General features: G+C 45.0%; 2 protein-coding genes across 3 annotated transcripts; one reads left to right on the top strand and one right to left on the bottom strand.

Moving 5' to 3' along the window:
• The first annotated feature begins 577 nt into the window (after window positions 1-577).
• On the top strand, window positions 578-20,989 carry E2F5 (E2F transcription factor 5). Of its 2 annotated transcripts, none has more exons than XM_042785921.1 (9): window positions 578-815; window positions 7,231-7,340; window positions 7,998-8,159; window positions 9,371-9,414; window positions 10,867-10,931; window positions 12,576-12,843; window positions 13,565-13,765; window positions 14,167-14,211; window positions 18,748-20,989. In XM_042785921.1, exons 1-9 carry the CDS (start codon window positions 684-686, stop codon window positions 18,801-18,803), a joined length of 1,083 nt encoding a protein of 360 aa, XP_042641855.1. In that variant the 5' UTR covers window positions 578-683; the 3' UTR covers window positions 18,804-20,989. The 2 variants fall into 2 exon arrangements, with proteins under 2 accessions (XP_042641855.1, XP_042641854.1); XM_042785920.1 differs by lacking the exon at window positions 18,748-20,989 and adding an exon at window positions 15,582-16,312.
• RBIS (ribosomal biogenesis factor) lies at window positions 16,273-21,471 on the bottom strand. Its single transcript, XM_042785922.1, has 3 exons — window positions 21,309-21,471; window positions 17,815-17,931; window positions 16,273-16,436 (listed from the first exon to the last, which is right to left on the bottom strand). Exons 1-3 carry the CDS (start codon window positions 21,420-21,422, stop codon window positions 16,368-16,370), a joined length of 300 nt encoding a protein of 99 aa, XP_042641856.1. The 5' UTR covers window positions 21,423-21,471; the 3' UTR covers window positions 16,273-16,367.
• Window positions 21,472-22,182: the final 711 nt, after the last annotated feature.

Raw genomic sequence — 22,182 nt, 5'->3', positions numbered from 1 at the left:
ACCTCTTGAATTCTCAGGCTCTGGGGACTCTGGAGCTTCTCTCCTTTTACACGCAGGTGACTGAAGGAAGGGAAGAGGCGCGCCTGAGCGAAGGTTAAGGCCGAGTCTGTCTGGACACCCGGGCGAGGGGCTGGGTGAACACCCGAAATTCTCAGTGCCCCCCCGCAGCGCGTCCCGCGTGCAGGCTCGGGAGCTGTGGGCACATCGCTTATAACTCATCTCAGTCTTTATTTGTATCAGATGCAAACGGTGAAACGGGCGACGAGGAGCTAGGGGCTGCTAGGGGAAGGGCAGGCCGGTGGGGTCCCTTCAGGCCCGCCGGTTGCTCGCCGCCGCCCCGGTGCTCCCCCGGCCTGGAAGCCGGGGCGAAGGCCCGGCCCGCCTCAGCGCGGCGCGGGTACGGCCTCTCCCCGTGCCGCGGGGCTGCCCGGAGGGGCGGCAGGGCCGAGGAGGGGCCCCGTCCCCAAACCCCGGGCGGGGCGGGCGCGGCCCCGGTGCCCGACCGGCAGCCCCATCTCGCCCCCCGCGGCCGAAACATGCCGGTGTCCAGGCAACGGCGGCGGCGTCACTTCCTGCGGCGCCGCCCCTCCCGCCCCGCAGCCCTCGGGCCGGGGCTCCGTTCCGGGCTCGGGCCGTTGCAGCGGCCGCGACACGTGGCGCGGCGGGGCGGCCCCGCTGGCGGCATGGCCGCGGCGGCCGAGGCGGCGGCGGGCGGCGGCGGGAGCAGCCGCCACGAGAAGAGCCTGGGGCTGCTGACCACCAAGTTCGTGTCGCTGCTGCAGGAGGCCAAGGACGGCGTGCTGGACCTCAAAGCGGTGCGAGGGCGGGGCGGGGGCGGCAGCGGCCAGCCATGGCGGCGGCCTGCCCGCGGCGGAGGGACGGCGCAGCGCGGGGGCCGGCCCGCTCCCCCCTTCCCTCCCTCCCTCCCTCCCTCCCTGGGCGGCGGTGGGGCGGGGGGGGGCGCTCCGCCCGCTGCCGAGCTGCGGCTGCCCGGCGATGGCTGACAGCCGCCGCGGTCGGCTGGAAATACGCGTCACGACTCTCTTAGAGGAGAGTGAAATGGTTACTGTGCGTGAAACGTGGGTCACTAGGGGCTTTTTATTTATTTCTTTACTCTCCCGCGGCGCTCTCTGCGCTGGCTCAGCGTGCGGGCCGTTATTTAAACCTGTTTCTCAGCCGTCCCCCCTCGATGTCCTTTTAGCAAGGGAAAACGATGCTGAAAAACAGACCATCACCCTCTGAGAACTCTGTCTCTCTCTGTTTGCATATATATATATGTATGTATATATATAAAAGACGTTTAATAGGCAGAGCGGGTGGCATATCGTCTTCCCCCACCGCCGCAGCCTGCCGCCTCTCAGCCGCCGAGGTGCTGGACGGCCGCCGCGGGGGGACCTGCCCGGTGAAGCTCCGGGATGAGCCCGTTCTGCACCGGGCCCTCGTCCCGGGAGGTCGCGGGGCCCCAGGAGGGACCCTTGGCGCGGTGTCCCCCTCGCCGGTGCCCTGGAGCGCGCTGCCGTGCCGGCCCGGGGGCCGGGGCGCTGTATGTCCAGGCGAAAGCGTATTTCTCCTGGCTGGCTAAGGTCCTCCGCAAAATGCTGAGGAGTCAAGCAAAGGGCACTAAGAGGCTGGCTTGGCACTTGGGTTACTCGAAGTCCGTTTTGGAAAACAGACCTTATTTGTTGATTATTCTTAGTGGGCTACAGGAGGTGAGCGGCGCTGTCAGAGCTTTTTGTGCATCCCCGTTCAGAGAGCAAGCACTTCAGTGGTTTTACAGTGGCTAGTGAAACTTCAGGGTGAACTAGCAAGGATACTGGAAAGGTTTTATAATCCTCCTTTAGTTATGTTGGCATCTGTCCATGTTGATTAACGTTTTTGTGTTTAACTGCCTCTTTCTTCAGTAAAAAGGAGCTAAGCTGTCAGCATCTCTGGAATCGTCTAGCTTACTTTATTATATGGTTATGTGCTGCAAGGTGTTCCAGGTCAGTTTGAGAAGCAAAACGTACCCAATATGTAAGACATCAGGCCAAAAAGCTTAGCTTAAAGAGCCAGAGAGGTTGGATTTGAACAATAACATTGGGCTCTGTAAAGGGATAGGACAGTGTTTTTCATACTCTTCTGTGAGGATGGTAACCACTCGGCGGGAATGGAAGGGTTGAGAGCCAGGGAAAGATAAGTGAGCACTGCAACAAGTCATAGACATTTCTGCTCAAGACCTTTATCGGAGACTGGTTTCTGAGTTACAGGATACCGTTTGTTGGAAGTAAATACTAACTGAAGTAAATCGTTGGTACTTTCATAAACAGTGAGTCAGAATGTACATTTTTGTAACGGGTATTTCTCATAAATAAACCACATATCTAAGGAAAAATGAAAACTAGCACGCGCATTATGTCGGTGTGCTCAGGGAACTGAAGAACCAGGACAGTCTTGAAACAGAACAGAGCATTCCAAGAAATGATTGATGCAGTGAACATCTCCAGACGTCTCCGTACTGACCATCTCATGTTGTGCTACTGATTAGTATTTCTGCAACAAAACTGGCAGTGCACTATGAAGATAATACAATTTGGAAATGTTAAGTGTACTTCTGGCTTTGTGATTTAGTGGTTGAGACTGGAAAGCTGTTCTGCAGCACACTTCCTGGTGATTTTTGGATGCATCTATAATTATAGTTGAGCGGCGGTCTGTAAGAGGATACTCTGGGACATGTGTGCTGACCCATCATGAAGCAGTAGTAATGCATTGTCCTATGTGTGGGCACATTCTTTGCTTTAGGAACAGGGAGCCCTACAAGTTCAGTATGCTGAGTTGGTTTTGGAGATGTTTTAGCACTGTACACTTCTCTGCTAACATCTGACAACTCGTGGGAGTGGAAGGGAGGATTTTCTTGGAATTTGAATTCTACAGTGCTTGCTTTAAAATCAAACAGCTATTTTCCAATAGTTGTATAGCCATCCCTGAATAGTCCTGTATAAACAAATCTACTTATGGAAACATAGACTAAAACGTATTAAGGGATGAGATGGAAGGGAAAGAAAACAAAGTTCCTGTATGCAACAACCCGTGGATTGCAGGAAAGGCAGAAAAAGAGTGAGATGAGTAAATAAGGGATAAGCCTCCTGAAATGACTCTCAAAACTTTGTACGTTCTTTCTCTTCAGCAGCATATAATAGCTGTTGTTTTGATTTCTCTACATGGGCTTGGTTTATAGCAGAATGCCATCCCTGCTATACTCAGGGTTAAGTAGGTTTCTCAGCATCAGTGCAAAACATCAGTAGCTCTAAATTTTACTTGTTTGCTACTAGCTTTAGAAATTTATTATCAGCAAATCACAACTGCCTTACACTTGACTTATTCCCCAGACAAAGAAAAAGCCTATCGGTTAAGTTTTACATTCCCTTAACCTTTATGCATGCAGGCAGTGATATTCATTAGTTTTACGTACAGGTTGCCAAGCACGCTGTTAAGTTTAAAACTCCCACCGAGCTGCCGATGGTCCTCTCGGGGAGATGTCGTCATCTGCTAATGGAGACAGTCCTGAAGATGCAGGACCTATTTCCTCTGACACATGGAGAGCAAGCAGGCATTGCTGGCCCTTCTGCTCTGTTAAGCTTCTCAGTAATGACTCTGTCATGGTGCTCTAGCGAATTCATCTGCTCTTCAGTCCTAATGCAGCGAATGTGCAGCTGATGATTCCCGCTGCTTTTTGTCAGCTCCTGGGCAGCAAGGAAGTTGTGTGAGAGTGCACCCAAATTATCCTTTTTCTGGTTGGTTGATTTATTTCTGGGCAGGGGTGTGTGTCTGTGTGTCTGTGTGTCTGTGTGTCTGTGTGTCTGTGTGTCTGTGTGTCTGTGTGTCTGTGTGTCTGTGTGTCTGTGTGTCTGTCTGTCTGTGTGTCTGTCTGTCTGTGTGTCTGTCTGTCTGTGTGTCTGTCTGTCTGTGTGTCTGTCTGTGTGTGTCTCTGTGTGTGTCTCTGTGTGTGTCTCTGTGTGTGTCTCTGTGTGTGTCTCTGTGTGTGTCTCTGTGTGTGTCTCTGTGTCTCTGTGTGTGTGTGTCTCTGTGTCTCTCTGTGTCTCTGTGTGTCTCTGTGTGTCTCTGTGTGTCTCTGTGTGTGTCTCTGTGTGTGTCTCTGTGTGTGTCTCTGTGTGTGTCTCTGTGTGTGTCTCTGTGTGTGTCTCTGTGTGTGTCTCTGTGTCTCTGTGTCTCTGTGTCTCTGTGTGTCTGTGTCTCTGTGTGTCTGTGTGTCTGTGTCTCTGTGTGTCTGTGTGTCTGTGTCTGTGTGTGTGTCCCTGCCTGCCTGCAGCTGAAACTGTGATGAACAGTGCATTTTCTGTATTCCAGAAGTTGCACGATCTGAATGCACACAGAACTGAAGCCCTGTGCTTCAGATGTTTCTCTTTCAGTTCTCACCCAGACACACCCATATAGCACTTGTCTTGGATATGTACTTACAGTATGAAGAGATACTGGGAGGAATGACTAGAGTGCATCAGCTTTACATTAAAAAGATGTTAAGAAGGAACTCCAAATACAAACAATTCAGAGGAAGGAGTGTGGAAGCTATCTCCAACCATCTCAGCAGGGCCATTGTGGCTTTCTTGTACTGTTGGATCTGCTTCCATCATCGGACATAGGCTGAGAAATTATGGGTTTTAAAAGTGTTTTTTGACAACAGATTTGTCTTAGGAGGTTCTTTTAATTACTGAAGTCACTAGTGTGTGGTTTGTGTAGCCATGTGCATAGTAGGTGTCAAATTGGTAACTGCTAGAGTGTTGAAAAGGAACTTTTCAATTGGTTTTTAAAACATCTGTGAAACACGCCATAAAATTCTGCGAAGATAATTCGGTTACAAGACCAGCACCAGAAAGCTAATGAATGTCTAGATTAAACTTCCTAGACAGGCCTCAGTTTGATTTTTTTGTTGGTATTCTTGTTGTAATTAGTTGGACTTCGTAGCTGTGATTGTGTTTAGCTTTACTAGTACTGTAAATAATTCATATGTAACTGTCCTTCATTTTCTCAGTTCCTAACCTGGCGTTCTGGAGCCTGGTTTGCAGCAGTAGTGAATCTCCACTGCTGGTGTTAATGGGGGCTCTGCTTTGGGCATATGAAGTGCAGTAGAATTTAGAGTACTGAGACCACTCCAACTTTGAAACATCTGAAGATGGGCGCTCAAAATTAGTGATTTTTTTTTTTTTTGTCTTAGACTTTGGTTTGAAAATACGTTAGGATTAGTAAAGCATTTATATATTCTACAGATAGGCATTTTAGAAAATCTCATGAGGTAATGAAATCTGTCTCCAGAGCGGTTTCTCCATCATTCAAGCCGTGAGTGGTAGACTAAGTCCTAGGTCCATGTGTTGAGTGATGGGGAAAAAAAGCAGAAAGTAATTAATCGGAATAGCAGCTGATTACATGTGTGCTGTCCATTCCTTGCACTGAATAATGTAGAGAGCTTGTAGAAATTGTGCCTCTGAAGACTGTGAGATATACAGGGTGTTGATTAAACGTTGCGCAGACAGCATCAATTTTGTCACATCCTAGATTTTGAAGGCTTCTCTTCCAATCGTTGTAAGCAGTGTGTATGCATGTAGCAAAAATAGCAGGTTAATATAGCAGGTGCATACCTGCTGATACAAGTGATTGAAGAGCCTCTTTCCTTGGAGAGAACTTGAAGTGTGCACTTTGTATGTATTTGTATGTATTTTGTTTTGTTAAATAGGAAAAGATTTTAACAGACTGCTACAGAAGCATGTACAAAAGATAAATGTTGATAACTGTTTAGTAGGTACATCACTGTCAAGGAGGAAGAGCGGTGTTTATATTTCATGGCTATAAGAGTATTTATTTTAGTCTCTTGAATTTTACTTCACTAGCAGAGCATTCACCAATATAAATTGGACTACTAAGTCCTAGTAATTAACTTTAATAGGAAAGTGTCATTTCTTTGGAAGCTTAGTGAGTTTGTTTATGGTTCAGAAAATACTGTAAAAGGAGGGATATGGACTTTGCTGTAAAATTGATTTGGTTTTCCTTCCTGTTTGTGGTTGTCTCAGGTTGTACTCTGCATATAGACTACTTTACTAAAAGCATTAATTTAATAGATGGTTGGACAAACTGAAATAAATCGTTAAGTGCCTACAGTGGAAATTAATTGGTTTTATGGATTAGTTCAAATTTGGGTTGCAGAAGACTTCGCAAGCTATCCTTCCCTTCATGTTTCTTCTTTTTTCCTTTTAATATGTTTAATGCGTATAATTCCTTGTAATCGTTGTATCTGTGTCCTGAGTGGTTGCAGAGTCAGACTCCTCTTTGCTTTCTCTCGTTTTAGCTCATAGTCTTTGAACTTGAGCTGCTTTACAGCATCAAAGAGCTGAGGTTGTGGAAGGCATGACTAGCTCAAGTTTGCTTATTTTATCCTAAGTCTTTGCATCAGGTACATAAAAGTCACCATGGAGAGAATTATGGCATGAAGCAGACTGTTTCCTCTGCCTGACACTCTGCTTTGCTTTGAATGACGAGCTGTGACAGCACGCAGACACATGGCCAAGCTAGCTGGAACATAAAAGTGACAGCGGCGAGCATCCCTGTGAGCTGTACCAGGGTCCTCGTGGCTGTGAAACGGTCCTCAGTGTGACAGAGTGAGCGAGCCCAGGGACACCGTGAGGTGGATTCATGCGGTGAAATGTTAGAGGCGTTGCTGACCTGAAGTATTGCAGCTCTCCTTCAGCCACTTTGTGAAATTGCAGCCCTGTCATTTCGTATCCTGGCGCAGTTTAATCCAAACAAAGACTGCAATACCTCGAGTGTCAGTGGAAGGGATGATAAACTCAGTATGTCGTTGACTTCAGAGGCTTACTCCACAGCAGGGCATTGCTGTCTGCCTTCCCTGCTTTTTCCTACCTTCCCAAAAGAGCATTGCAAGCTCCTCCATGCGCTTGAATAGCACATGCTCCAAATACCGCACACGGTCTTCGCAACACACGTGAGCTCTCCTCTCTGTCAGGGGTAGGCCTGCTCGCCTTCGAAGAGGTGACTCCTGTCACCGTGCTTTGTAGCACTACATGCAGGTGCTGAACTTCTGAATTCATGGTTGAGCATCTGGCTCTTGAAGAGCTGAACGTTCTCCCTTCGGAATGACATTGGTTGGCATTTTCCCAGGGGAATGGCTTAACTGCCTTTAGCCCTCAGCATGCAAGCTGCTGATACTCGTTCTTCTCTTGGCAGGCTGCCGATACCCTTGCTGTGAGGCAGAAGAGAAGGATCTATGATATCACCAATGTTTTAGAGGGGATTGATCTCATTGAGAAGAAGTCAAAAAACAGCATTCAGTGGAAGTAAGCCATGTCAATTATTCACATGCTCAGGAACAACAAAAATTGCCTCTTTCCCCTTCTGACTAGATATGACACCGTAAAATCAATGTTATGCTCATCGTTGAGCAATACGACATTTTAGAATTACATCAAAGTTGCAAATGAACTTTGTCTTCCCTTTAACTTGCATCTTTGAAACATAAAATCAAATTTAAAGCATACAGGAGATAAATTTTGGGAAAACTTTTGCTACTTTATAACTAGCACTTGTAGTTGAAAAATTTGCTCTAGACGAATCTGGGGAGGGGTATTGGGACACACTGTCTTCACCTACCTACCCTCCAGTAATCTGTGCCTGTTTTCTCTTAGGTCACTGAAGGTGAAAGCTCAAGCTAAGTTAGAAGGGAAGGAGAAAGTGTCTGCAAACCAGCTCCAATGCAGAAAAAAAACACATTCCAAAAGAAAATAAATTTCACTAGAGGGGAATTCTAAATTTGATCTGATGTTAATAATTTTAATTTTTCTGTTAAAACACTGCTGGGAGGATAAATGCTCATTTGCTTCATAGTGAATATTAATAGATTTTGAAAATGTTGAAAGTAGTCTTAAGAAATTATCTTTGCCTGTTTGCTTTAGATTTTTACTTGAGGTTTCATGAACCCTTATGCCTTTTTTAAGAGGAGTAGGTGCTGGCTGCAATACAAAAGAAGTCATAGACAGGCTGAGGTATCTGGAAGCTGAAATTGAAGATCTAGAGCTAAAAGAAAAAGAACTGGATCAGCAGAAACTGTGGCTTCAGCAAAGTATCAAGAATGTCATGGATGATTCTACAAACCACCAATATCCTTTTAAATTAATTGTGTGTATCTTGCATCTAGAAATCAAGCAACAGCTAAAGTGTGGGTAACGGATAAAGCATAATGTAGTCCATTTTATCCAGAAGCAAGAAAAGGCAAGTATTTTTTCTGGTTTTGGTTCAGAAAGAAAGGAAATATAAATCTTATTTACATGGCTTTTTAACTTCTGTGACTGTGTGATTGATAACCTGAAAATAATTTAGCACAATATATATACATATATAATGTAATTTTTAAGTCCATGTGTCTTATTTTAAATGAGTTGTATTGCTTTCTGGCACCCGAATTTATACTTTCTTACCAGTGCTTTATGTGAATCTTTTTTTGTGTTGCTTCCTTCTCTTGAAAAGGTTAAGCTATCATTCAAAGATAAATTGAGTTGACAAAGTCCTGAAGCTTGTTGGGTTTGAAACTGGAAGAAAATCCTGCATGTAAAGACCCCATGAGCAGGGAGTTCCAGCTACATTGCTCGTAACCTTGTGTTTAGCTGTCTTGCAAGAGATACCTGAGATTAGGAGCAGGAAGGTGCTTTTCTTATCTGTAGCACCAGTACTTAAAAATTGCTTGAGTTGCTCTTCAGAAACTGTTGCTGTAATACGGATTTTGTAGCAAAGGAGATTTGAATTAGATGTTAGGAGAGGTTTTCCTTTGGGAGAGCAAGCACTGGAATTGACACCCCAGGGGGGTGGTGGAATATCCATCACTGGAGGTTTTCCAGAAGAGGGGAGGCAAATGTCTGTCTGGAGTGTCTTCACCGTTGATCCTACCTTGAGGCAGGGGAATGGGACAGCAGGTGAACTCTCAAGTCAACCTCTGGCAGTATTTTTGTGTGATTCTGGGAAGTCCTGATATGTACTTGAATTCTGTAGTGTCAAGTTAGTAAGGTAAATGGTATTCTTCAAAATAAAATTTTACATGTTTTCCTTTTTTAGAAGAATCTCTTCTCACTCAAGCTACGCAGCTTTTTTCTTTTTGTATTTTCTTCACAGATACAGGTTGTTTTTTTCCTTTAAAATACAGAACTCTCCTGTTTTTAACTAGCCATTCTGAAAGCAAAAAATCATGCCTTGGTTACAACTCTGAGTAACAGCAATAAGTTTGTAGTTTAAGCTCGGTTTGGACAAACTTCTTTTAAAGGGCAACAAATACCAGTTTCATGTTGTTTTCAGAATAATGTTCCTTGACATAAATTACATTTTCATATGTCACCCATGAAGATATCTGCAACTGCTTCAATGGTAAGTTGCTACTAGGCTGCATTTCCTATTGAGAGACTTCCTGATCTTCCTCTAGAAAACTAACCTGCTTTTTCCCTGCAAGTATTTTGAATTTAGAAGTATTCAGTAGCAATCAGTACTAAGTAGATGTGTCTCATAATGTTCATGACTAGCAAATTCTGGCATTTTCTAGTTGTAGTCACAGATTATACAGAATGGCAGTTCAGCTGGTTTTGGAGTACTGGTTTCAGATGTCTTTTTTTATATTCATACTTGGTAGCAGCTTGCCTTAGGCCATTAATGGAACCAGGGACAGGACATGTTGGTCCAACCCACCAGAAGGACCAGAGAAGTACAAATTTTGTAACATTTTCTGGTGGCAGCTGTGGCCAGAGGGAGCTCCTGATGATGCTGTAGAAATGGAGCCAGTTGAAGTTCAGTGAGGGGGGCATTGCTACTGAATCAAAAGGATTCCTCCTGTACAGGAGGTTTGAAGAAATTGCCAAGAATTTCTGGCAGAAGTTACTTCCCTGGATATCCTCTCCTGATTCTGGGGCACCCAAGGGAAGATTGTTGTTCAGCCTCCAGCTAGACTCATAACCGTCTCTTCTTTGCCACCAGGAAGGTTGGGTTTGCTTTTGAACAAAAATGCGCAAGATTAGACAACTATTGCAGAGTTTTAACAAAAATGAGCTGTTACTAAAAAAAGTTAAGTCATTACAAAATGTGGAGGCACGTAGTACGCCAGTCACATAGTACTTCATGTAAGTGTCTCTTAGGAGGCAGAGAAAGAAAAGCATTATTTCGAGTTACGGACAAAGAGGAAATGATGTGCAGGTGGTGGGTGAGTGACCTGCAGCGTAAGACAGGTTGTGCCAGTGCTCTTGGTGTAACTGTGATCTCTTGACTTCAACCAATGCATTTTAATGCACATAGTAAGCCACAGGTGAGTTTGATAGCCATCTCTTACATCCCGGTTGTATGTGCTGCAGAAGCTGTGAGCTTAGACACTTGGAAGTGCTGGCACTAAAGATGATCATTAATACCTTTTCTTCCTTCTGTTAAATCTCTCTGTACTACCACCGTTCTTCAAAGCCATAAAGTGAGCTGGACCAGAGAGCTGTTTTAGCTGAAAAAGAAGCTAGTTAAATATTTTCACCTCACGTTACGTATACAACTAGGAGATCTGGGGACAGTAACAAACAGGTAAAGGAAGTGATAAATCTTGTACTGCTACGAGAAAAGGTTCTTGCAACTATGGTCTAAGTATTGGAATTCTGTGTTTCATATTATGCGATACACTTGGATCATATAGGGACTATGCAAGTCCCACCATGAGTTTGTTTATGCTAGAATTATGCAGAATTTTAAGTGACCTTAGAGAATTACCATATCTCATTTGAGTGGATACCATGCAAGACTTAAGAAAAATATGCACACTTAACACTTTCTTAAAAATTGCTGTTTAACCAGGAGACACACTTCTAGCAATTCAAGCACCTTGTGGTACACAGTTAGAAGTACCTATACCCGAAATGGTATGTACTGGTTTCTTGTTTACCTAAGTGTTCTAGAGTGACAGTGGAAAAGAAGAGCTACATTAAAGCAGATAAATTATCTCTGTGTGCAAGAGGGGGAAAAGAATTGTTTCATCTGAGAAGGGAGAGGCCGGGTGGGAAAAAATGTTTTTTATACAACTAGATAGACTAATGGTAACTTCGTCTTCTATTAAAAACAAGGTATAATAGCATGTTTCTTTGCCCTCTCTTCTTCTCTCTTGCTTTTAAACGTTACAACTTTCCAAACTAGCATAATTTTCATAAATTCCCTTGAGAACTCATTAGCAGTGACTTTTATGTGTCAAATTTCTCTGTTGTATTTTTAAAACAGATCTCCTGCAAAAAAAGCCTTTCCGGTTTAGTTGTAGATTCGATTTAGATTTAGTTCATGTTTAGCCTCATGGTGTTAGGCTGGTTAGAGAAACAGACTGCAGTCTCACTTTAGCCAAGAGGCTTAAATGGGCAAGATTAAAGTAGGAGGCCAAATTGCTTATCTCTGCCCATCTTTAATTTTTTTGTTGTTTTTGCAGTGCTGTGTTTCAAATAGGGTTTACATAACTGGGAGAGAGCATTGTATGAATGAAGCATGATGCTTGTAGAAGGCTGAAATTCACCTGAGAAGTTTCACAAGCTATTTGTAGTGAGGCTAAGCACAGTCTAGTATCATAAGAGCATCCAAAGCTAAAACCATGAAGCTGATTGGTGGTGCTATCTTTGTCTGCCTCTGCTGAAATCAGTTCAGGCGATGGTAAGGTTCTCTGTGGGACCAAAGGTAGCAGCTGTGATGTTGGGGGTGGGGTTTTTTTGGCTTTTTGTTGAGGACTAAAACAGCTGATCTTAGTCTTCATCACCAAATTAAAATTGGATGGTTTTGCTTTGGTTCCCCTTCCCCGAGGCTCCTTTCCCACTTTTCTCATCCTAATTTTTTTAGAACATACGTGCTGAAAACCTGTTTGCTGAATTAGCCACGGCGGAGTCAGCTGTCTCACTGAGACTGTACCAGAGGAAGCTAGTCCTAGCTGTATTGCTTAGGTAACTTGCCAAAAGAAGGCCTGGCAAATCAGCTAAGAAATTGTTTCTACTGTCTCATGATCCTCTGTTCACTCAGTCTGGGTGAGATACCCACCTGTTTTAGGATGCTTGGTCCCAACCAGGATTATTCTGAAGCTCCATTTAAAGGGAAGAAATGTAAATGTACAGAAATCACTGTTTATCATTGCTGTTATCGATAAGATGTAGCCCTGCTATATATTAGTCTCATGAGATTTGAATTCAAGACTTAGTTAAGTATTTCAAAGAATTGTATATTCCGTGTCCTCTGTGACTGTGTTCTGGTCAGGTAAGTACATCACAGGTTTGTAATCTGGTTTCGTTTGGGGTTTTTTTATTAGATCATATGTATTAGTTTTAAGTATTTTCTCCTGAGTGTGATTTGGGCAGTTTGTGCCAATTCTCAGCTCTTCCTAGAAAAGCACTGTATTTGTCTTCTGCATCAGTCTGAGAATTCTGGTTGAATATCTTCATTACTTTCTGTGGTAAATAACTTTATGCAGTTACTGTTAAGTTTCATAAAGTTCCAAGTTCCCAAGGAATGGTAACTGTTATAATATACCACCTTTACAGGGACAGAATGGACAGAAGAAGTACCAGATCAATCTTAAAAGTAGTTCAGGACCTATCCATGTGCTGCTTATAAATAAAGAATCGAGCTCCTCCAAGCCCATGGTGTTTCCCGTTCCTCCACCTGATGACCTTGCACAGCCCCCATCTCAACCTGCAGCTCCAGCGACTCCCCTTAAACCTGCTACAGCTCCTCAAAATCCACCAGAACACCATGATCTGAGCCAAGGGCAGGAGCTACCACAAACATCAGTTGCAGACACGCCATCAGGTGGGTCCACGGTTTTTCCTACCTCAGGTGGGTGGGGGAGGATGGGAACTGGAAGGAAGGAAGGAAGGAACTGTTAGAAAAGATGGTAGATAAAGGAAAGATCAAGAATTTGCATAAGGTAGCATAAAGATCAAGAATTTGCTGTCTGTTAAGAAACTACCCCAAGGGCTTACTAACAGCTCTCAGGTTACAGAGAAGCCTCTTCCTTTTCTGTCTTCTGTCTGGTGTAACAGATTCTTCCCTCATAGCTTATCATCTTACACTGAACAGGTTTTAGATGTGATCCTGTTAATTATTTTGAGGTGCTTCTCCAGAGTGCAGTATGGAATGAAATTGCCAACCTCTGACGGAGGACATGATTTGAACATGTACCTTTTAATGAGACAGATAATACAGGCACCAGTTCCAGCCTTTGTGCCACAAGGTCACTTACCTTCTTCCACATAGCCACAGTGAGAGACTGCCTGAATATCAGGTATTCTTTTTTCATAATAATAGTAGGGTAATAGGAAAATATTTAAGAAAATGCTGCCAGTGTTACACACTGCATTTCTGAGGGGTCCTGATTAAATTGTGCCTGTGACTTTGGTAGAGAGAGAGACTCCTCTTGCCTCATCCCAGACACGGGCCATGTTCTCCTCACAAGGCAAAGCCAGGTGCAGGCATTTTGCATTCCCTTTTACCGTAACAGACTTCCTAAGATGCCTTTCTCTCTTTGTAGATGGGAGTGTGCAGCAGAACAGTACAACCCCAGCAGCTCCTTACTCCAACCTTCCAGAGTCAGTGCTGTACCCCAGCCTTTCAGGAGATGTCGCCCAAGCTACAGCTAGCTCAAATGACTACCAGAGCTTGTTGCCCCTGGACGTTAACTGTATTCTCAAGCCAAACTCATTCGACATAGCAAAGATGGAGGAGCCCACAGGTAGGAAGCAGCAGTGACTGTTTAAATGCTTTTGTTAGTTTCCTGAGCCCTTCTATGTGACCAAGTTACCGATGAGTTACACAGTGGAAATGACAGGCCTCTGTTTATCTCCTAATGAAGCCCCTGAGCCAGCTCTAAGTATTAAACTCACTTTGAGTGCAATACCTTTCTCTGCCACCAGATCAGCTTTATGGTGTACACAGCTCTAGGGTTACAAGGGATCAGTGGGATAAATGTATCGGGGAAAAACTGAGGGATACAAAGATTAATGTATTTTATAAATACATAGCATGCTATCTCTACCACTCTTGCACAGTATACGAGCCATACTGTACTTTACAATTCAGTGTTTTAATGAGTCTCTGTTGACTTCCATAAACACGTGCTCCTGTCTTTCACAGGAAATATCAGTGGGGATATTATTGATGAACTCATGTCTTCTGATGGTAAGTATCTAGCATCTTTACTTTTCTAATAAGCACAAGTAGCAGCATGGTTTTTGTGTGAACAGCACTCTTGGTAGGTGTCTGTTAAATCTGATGCCAAGAGCCAGTATGAAACTACTTCTTTCCCCTGTACTGCGTCCTCTATCTTTGTCATTCTTGTCTTTGCTCCCCTTTCCATTCCCTGCAAGTTTGATTTAACAATCAAAATATGAAAGCCTTAATCCAGCAAGCACTTACATGCATGAGTAACCCAACAGTCCTTAATTCAGGAACAAAGAACAGACTGATGAGCAGTCTGAAAGATGATGAGCAATGAAAGAACAGCACTATAGAGTGCTGCCTTTAAAAAAAAAAAAAAAAATCCATTTTAATTCTGTTCTGCCTCAGGCTTTCTGCAGGAGCTTTGAGTAAACATTTCAGAACATACTTACATGCCTTCATGCAGGCTGATACAGGGGCAGCTGTGGTACACTGAAGGAACAGGCAAACGTCACCCATTTCTGCTTTTGTACCGTGGTGGCCATATGAGTGCAAACTAAACCACTGCTAATAATTCATACACTCCCTGCCTTGCTGATGTGTCTCACTGAGGTGCCAGGCAAAGAGGTGAACTCAGCTGCCATTGTTCCTCTTGCCCTGTAAATATGCTGCTGTGAGGAGTCTGTGCTAATACCTGCCCTTCAAGCAGACAGCCTTGGGGCTTATCTAGAAAAAAGCATGCAACTGTAAGATCTGAGGGGCAAGATGGCATTATGTGGATGTGCCAGTACAGGGCTAAAATGGAAATAGTCTCCACTTTCAGAGCACGCCCAGCTCATCTGCACTAGGTTAGTGTTCCTGAGGTGCAGCACGAGGCCTGAGGCTTCTCTTCTTGCATTCCCTCCCCAAAGACAACTTCAAGCCCATGCTTGAAATGCAGTGCACAGAGAAACTGCTAGCCACCATTTTTCACAAGTAAAATAGGGATAATGGTAAATTCCTTACTTAAAATGATAAATATTGGAAGGCCAATACATGCAATACTGCAATGAGACAAAGGAATTATTAATGATGACTTTGATGAAAGTTTCAAAAGCTGCTCAGGAGTTCCTTTGCTGCAGAAGAATTTAAGTCCGTATTTCACAGCTATCACTCCATTCCTGCAAATTCACTTCCAATACAAAGCAAATGTAGACATGTCGCTTACTGCCTTAGTTTGAAGGCAGTACAGGTTATTCAGTATGTAGCTTAGCATGTTTCTCAGATTATCAACACTTATTTTAATTATTAAGACTAACCCTGATAACTGCTCATGACAAACACTGATTTATGAGATAGGGCTGATATTCCAACAGTGTTTTAATTTAAACTAAACTATTCCTGCTTTACAGTTTTCCCTCTCTTACGACTCTCTCCTACTCCCGGAGATGACTACAACTTTAACCTGGATGATAATGAAGGAGTCTGTGATCTCTTTGATGTGCAGATACTAAATTATTAGATATTGTGTCAACCAGACTACTTATCTACCTCTAACTATAACATTCTAGACTTCTTCATAACCTAAGTATTTGAATAATGAATGTATAACTTCTTAGTTCACTGACTCTGGGAGTATATTTCCTTTTGCTTCCTTTAACTACTTCACAAAACAAATTCAGCAACCAGAAGAAAGGGCTTTGATCAAAAATTCTGGCACATTTTTCTTCACCTGAGTATCCTCTGTGTAATGCAATTATTTGGTTTTCTTTAGTAAGAAAAGTAAAAATGCTCTATAGCCTTTTGATCATTTTATAAGAAATGATTAGGCTTCTTGCTTACAGTTAACAGCATTTTTTTTGAAGCTTTACTGCCAAGAAGCTTTTTTTTTTTAACCTTTCAATCGATTTTGAAGCTTTCACTGCCATGCTGAAAAGTGAAGGATGTCAACTTGAGTTATGCTAAATTGTTTCAGTGAACCAATTTTGTGAAGTGCCTTCTGTTTTAGCACTTTAAGTTTCTCACACTGACTTCTGACATTCCACTTTCCTAGATGATAGGAAAGGTCTGTTTGTAGTTTGTATTAAAATGTGCCAATACTTGTATATTAACAAGATTTTTTTAATAAAATTGTACAAACAAAGCCATCAGTATTTGTGATCTTCATTCCTTGCAATCCCTTCATTGTCCATTATGCATTACAACTGAGACAATAGGCTTGTGGCATCATCCACATTTGCTGGTTCCTCTTCCAGATTTGTGGACACCTGAAAAAAATGAGTTTCAGTTTAAAGTAGAAGGCAATTTCTTTTTACTCTGCTTGGCAAAAAAAAAAACACTAATAAATAACCCCTTGTCTGTAAGATGAGTTTGTGTCTATATATTTCATTTAGGCTAATTTTGCAGTCATCATTCTGTAATTTGGGGGATTACAGGATTCACTAAACTTGACAGATACACAGCCAATACTTTATGCTGCAGGAGAAAGACAAACCATCATGCCAGTGAAGTAACATACATGGCCAAATGGAAACAGGCTCAACTTTCAGTTCAGAAATGCTCTTGACAACACTTACGCAACTTTAAAGAAAATATTATTACAGCCTGAGTGATCTAATTCAACATTATGTCACGTATATCCCTGCTATCACAGGAGCAGTGGTACAGTCTGAACCCCTGGCTGGGTGCAGTAACAAACCAGCAGGGACAGGGCCCCTGGCACCAACTGCCTTGAAACCCTTCCTCGGCCTCATCCTATGCTGGCAGCACTGTCGTCTACGTTTCATTTTTCCCTCAGCCTCTCCTTAAGGTATTTGACACTTGTTGCTTCCAGCCATACAGAAACTTGATCACCCCAGGCCCAGCAAATAACACTCATGTCCACTTCTCCCAACTCCCTCTGCTTCCTGCAGCAGCCAGGGTCGATTCATCTGTACCTCCTCGTGGCCCACTGCTTTTTCTCTCCCCCGAACCATTCTCATGCTCTGGGAAAGAGTCAGCACTAAGAGTTTATACAGAGAAGCTTGTCAGCAATTAATTTCTGTGAGTTATTTCTTGCACAAGGCTGCATGTAGCCCTGTTTAAAAGACTACACAAAGGAAGACAAGTGAAACAGTGTCTTGAACCTTAAGCGCCACAGGCAAGAGCTGTGGTACAGAAATTTCTGTTTCAGGTGTTGGTACATCCGATAAAGGAATATAAAGGCTTAGGAATTGGGAACAGAAAGAGGCAGAGCTGTTTGTTTTGTTGAAAGCACTATCAGGTGCTTCAGATAGGGAACAGCAAGGTTCATCCTTACTTTCTGTGTCTATTCATGTTATGACATAAGTCTCAAATCAAGGGGCTGGAGCTGGAATTAACTATGTTCTAGCTGGTTTTTAATTTTTTTTATTATTTAAAAATATGCTTTGGAAGCATGCTATGGTTTGGCTGCCCACCCTCTTCTCTCTTTACTTTAGTAGTTAAACAGCATTTGAATATGCTAAGCAGATTTTGATATTACCACACAACTGAAATTAATAAATCTGGGTTTATAGCTTTAAACTAACTGCATGATTTGCCTGCAGTCTTAGAGCCAGAATACAATGCTTTGAACATGCACATCCCTTTCATTTTCCCCCTCAGATTTTTACAAAGGGAAATTACCTGATGACTCTCCTGAGGTTCTGCTGCAGTGCCTTTTGATAGCTGCTGTACTTCTTTCTGAACTTCAGCAAATGCTTTATTTATTGTTCTAACTTTCTCAGCATTTCTAATGTTTATCTGAGAAGAAAAAAATACATACACAGGCATTTTTAACAGAAATTCCATTGGCATGTAAAATTTTACTACTTTCGTACAACTATTATACAGCCAGTGCTATATGCATATCTTCCAAAATTCCTTTTTTAGTAGGTTGATCTGTTACTAATTATATCATCTAGTCATGTTGCTACTAATGTTCTAATAAACTGGAAATTATGAAAGCAGTTAAACTTGTTCTATTGGAAAGGGAGTGCTTAGTGATCCAGAAACAGAACACACAGAAAACAAGACCTGGGCTGCTGACAGGCCCTGCTACACCGCCCTCAGCTCCTCTGAGCTGCAGTGGAGTTCCAGGAAGGGCTCCTTCCTTCCTTCCTTCTTTCCTTCCTTCCTTCGTGTGTGGGGGTGGCAGGTGCTCACCAAAGCTGCTCTATCACTCACTCCCCTCCTCAGCTGCACAGGGGAGAGAAAATATAACAAAAAGCTCGTGGGTTGAGACAAGACAGGGACAGGACATCACTCACCAATTACTGTCACAGGCAAAACAGCCTTGATGAAAATGAATTTATTACCAATCAAATCAGAGCGGGGTAGTGAGAAATAAACACAAATCTTAAAATACCCTCTCCCCAACCCCCCCTTCTTCCCAGGCTCAAATTCACTCCCTATTTTCTCTGCCTCCTGCCCCCCCTCCAGCAGTACAGGGCAACAGGGAATGGGGATTGCAGTCAGTTCATCACACATTGTCTCTGCCACTCCTCCCTCATTTTGAATTTCTTCCAGTAGTTTGCCTGTCAGCATCACACCTTGCATTCCTACTTGTTCATACTATAGGTCTGGCCAACAATGTCTACCAGATTTTGCTATGGTATTTAAAGAAACTTCTATGACTGTAGCAGACCAGGATGTGTACCAGGTCCCTGGACACCTCAGCCTCACGTACCAGCCCAAGTCTACCTTCAGAAGTTATTTCAGCAGAGATGCTTGCTTTCAAAGAAGAGTGAAGACATGGACATGTGCCATGCTCTGGGGACAGTAATCTGTGGTAGAGGAGCAGGATGGATGCAAGGGGGCATAAACTCTTTCACCGCTGCAAAGAAGTAAGATTTAGTTGATCTCAGCCCTAACACCTGTTGTTTCTGAAGTACCAAGTCTGGAACAGGATCACAGCCAGACAATGGCCTATTACATTGCAAGTGTTCCAGAAGCACGCTCATGCGTCTTCAGGCAACCCCAAATTTCAGGATAACTACTGCTGTTCCACAGGCTACCCCTGTAATTCACCTCTCAGCAATTTACACAGGCAAAAGCAAACTGTGAAGTTACACGTATTAGTTTTGCTTTCAAAGCTTACATAATTTCAGAGCATGTACACACTAACAATAATTCCATTTATTCTGAGTGACCAAGAGAACCAGCAGCGGCAAGAGGCTGATATAACAAGCCTACTCAGATTAGCACTTCAACCCATAATAAACTGGATGGTGACTCCAGAAATACAGACTCGGCTCCTAGCTCAAATCAGAGTGGATGGGACTATGGGCATCACTATTTACAAAGATATTTGGCTTCCCATCAGGGCTCGTTACCGTTTTCCAGCTTCACAAGAGTGCTGAAAGGATCCAGCCAGTTTTACTACCTGATCTCCTCAGCTACTCTGGCAAGACTCCTTCAGAGAAAGAGGCTCTGTAGCTGGCATGTGTATCTATATCAAAAGTTGTTTGAGTAGTTAAAATGGGCTTTTATCTATTAAAGAATAAACTTATTTTAACAAATTTTTCTGAGCATCTTCCTATACTCCTTAATGATAAGTAAATTCCCAAAGACTTAATGAATTAAGTAATACAGCTTCAAACATACAGAATAAAATTTTACTCCTAATAAGCTACTGACTTTTCATGAGTAAGTTTTTTAAACCTGTTTCTCTCTTTATTATACAGAACCCTCTAGACTTAAGTGGAGATGTGACGCCAGCAACATGAAATTGCTTATTTCCAAAGTTTGTTACGTTTCTGTCTGTCTACCAGATTAACTTGTCAAGTGGCTTTAGCCTGTTGGGGAAGATTTGAAAGGGCCTTTTTTTAGAGCTGCTACTTAACTCTGTTTGCCCAGCAGACTGCAACCAAATCTAATGGGAACAATAAGTCACTAACTTCATGCTTTTATTATCAGATGCCTTTCTAGAGGGACCAGCTGAACTCTCAGCAGATCACACAGCTCAAGCTGAAGGCAGGGTTTGACAAGAATATGACTTGCTGCTAACAAGAGGAAAACTCTTGCTTATATCACCCCCATCCCTCTTTCCCTGCATCACTGCCAGACATACAACCTACTCTCTCCCTCCCCTGGGCTGAGGTGCGCTCTGGACACAAAAATGGCAGAACGTTAGTTTTGCTTGTTTCCTTTTGCATTGCTTTAGTGTTAATCCAGCTCACAGAAGGGTCTGCAGAATAAAATAGCCCATCTAAGGGGCGCAAAGGGGGAAGAGGGGAATTAAGAGTAAAACATAGGGCAGTGTGTGCTCTTAGATCTGTTCACTGCATCTCACTGATGTGGTTTTACTTGACAGCTGAGATGAATGAACAGTTACTGGCTCAGAAAAGGCTCCCTCCTTTCTGGTTCTTCCCCCCCTAAAATGTTTCCCTTTGAACTCATCCATAATTAAGTTTGTTCAACTCGCCAACCCATCACAGAAAAATGCAAAATACAATTTTAATTGCTTCTGCTGCTGATTTAGCAAGTCGAATTGCCTAGTATGCAATGCGCTCCCGAGCCAGCATCGAGGAGAGCTGTGGGAACAAACAGAGCCCAGGCCTGGAGAAGGGGGCTGGGGTCGGGAACACGACGGAGAGGAGCAGGACTTCCCCTTGCAGTATCTGTGCCTGGCGGTTTGGGCCAAGCCATTTTGTTAGGCCATACCCCGAATGACACCAGCAGCGACGCTGCCAAGTGTGGTCTAGCAAAGGGACACGCGCTGAACCCCCGGCGCTGTCCCCAGCGTCGCGTTCCCCGGGCCGCCCTGAGGTGCCATCGGAGACTTTCCAAACGGCCCCCGCTCCAGGGGAACAGCTCGCGGGCTTACGTGGCGGGTGCTTGCGGGAGATCAGTCAAATAAACTTCCTGCGCTTCTCTGTTTGAAGATGACGACATCCGCAGCCAAGCCTGCCTCTGAGGCGGGAATCGCGCGTCCTTTGCCGATGTGGTGCCCAGAAGGAATCTGCCCACCCAACAGCTCTGCTGCGCCGGCCGGGCGCGCTCACCCCGCCCCGCAGGAGCGCCCTGACCGGAGGAAACCCCCGCGGTCTCGCGTGGGGCCGAGCGGCCACGCAGCTGGACCGAGACCCTCCCGTGGGACGCTCCCGTGCCCGCTCCCCCCCCCCCGCCAAACCGCCCACCTGCTTCAGCGCGGAGGTGACGGGCCGCGCCTTGCCCTTGGCCTTGACGGCGCCGCTGCGGGCGATGCGGAAGACGCTGGCCGCCTTCGCCGCGCGCGACCGGCTCTTCCCCATGGCGGCGGCGGGCGCTCGGGCGGCTGCCTGACGTCACGCCCGCGCGCCGGGGAAGCCGCCGATCTCCACCCCCCCAGCGCTGCCGTTGGGCAGCGGGGCCGGCAGGGGGCGCTCCGCCTCCGCGGAGCGGGGCGTGGCCGGGCTAAATCCGGGGCGCGGTTGATGGGGTAGGGGGCGTGGCCTAGCCGGACGGGGGCGTGGCTGATCGGGGTCCCGCCCTCCCCCGCCAGTTTCCCGCGGGGGAAAGATGAGGTGGTCAGGGAGGCAAAGCGCGTGCCTGGCCGTCCCAGAAACGCTGGGTTTTATTGGTTTGGTTTGGCTTGGTTTGGTTTGCTTTTGAATAAAAGTAAAGAGATTTTCGAGTGGGTTGTGGGAAAGAAACCCTCCTGTCTGAAAAGCGTGACTCTTTCTAGGGCCGATTCCAAGGGGAATCAGCTTCCCTCCCCCGGCAGCGCGGCGGGAGGGGGGCGCAGGGGCGGCGGGCTGTGGGGCTCGCTGTGCTTTGCCTTTGGGGGTGCAGGGCGGGGAGGGTGACACCAGGAACGGGCACTTATTTCCCCGACTTTCCCTGCCGCGCAACTCGTGCCCCTTGCGGGACGGCGGCGGGCAGCACCTTCGCTCTGGCTGGAGCGGTCCCGGCACCGCTGCTCCCCCCCGGGCCGCCCCCCGCGGCTGTGGGGATGCGGGGGGGGGGGGGGGGCGGGGGAGTGGGGGTGAGAACCGGCACGGATGGGCCGGGGGGCCGGGGCAGGGCTGCGCG

Source organism: Tyto alba, unplaced genomic scaffold (assembly GCF_018691265.1).
Source record: "Tyto alba isolate M040663 unplaced genomic scaffold, T.alba_DEE_v4.0 Super-Scaffold_9, whole genome shotgun sequence".
Taxonomy (NCBI): domain Eukaryota; kingdom Metazoa; phylum Chordata; class Aves; order Strigiformes; family Tytonidae; genus Tyto; species Tyto alba.
The sequence above is the reverse complement of the archived record's forward strand: the minus strand, read 5'-3'. Positions and strand labels throughout refer to the sequence as shown.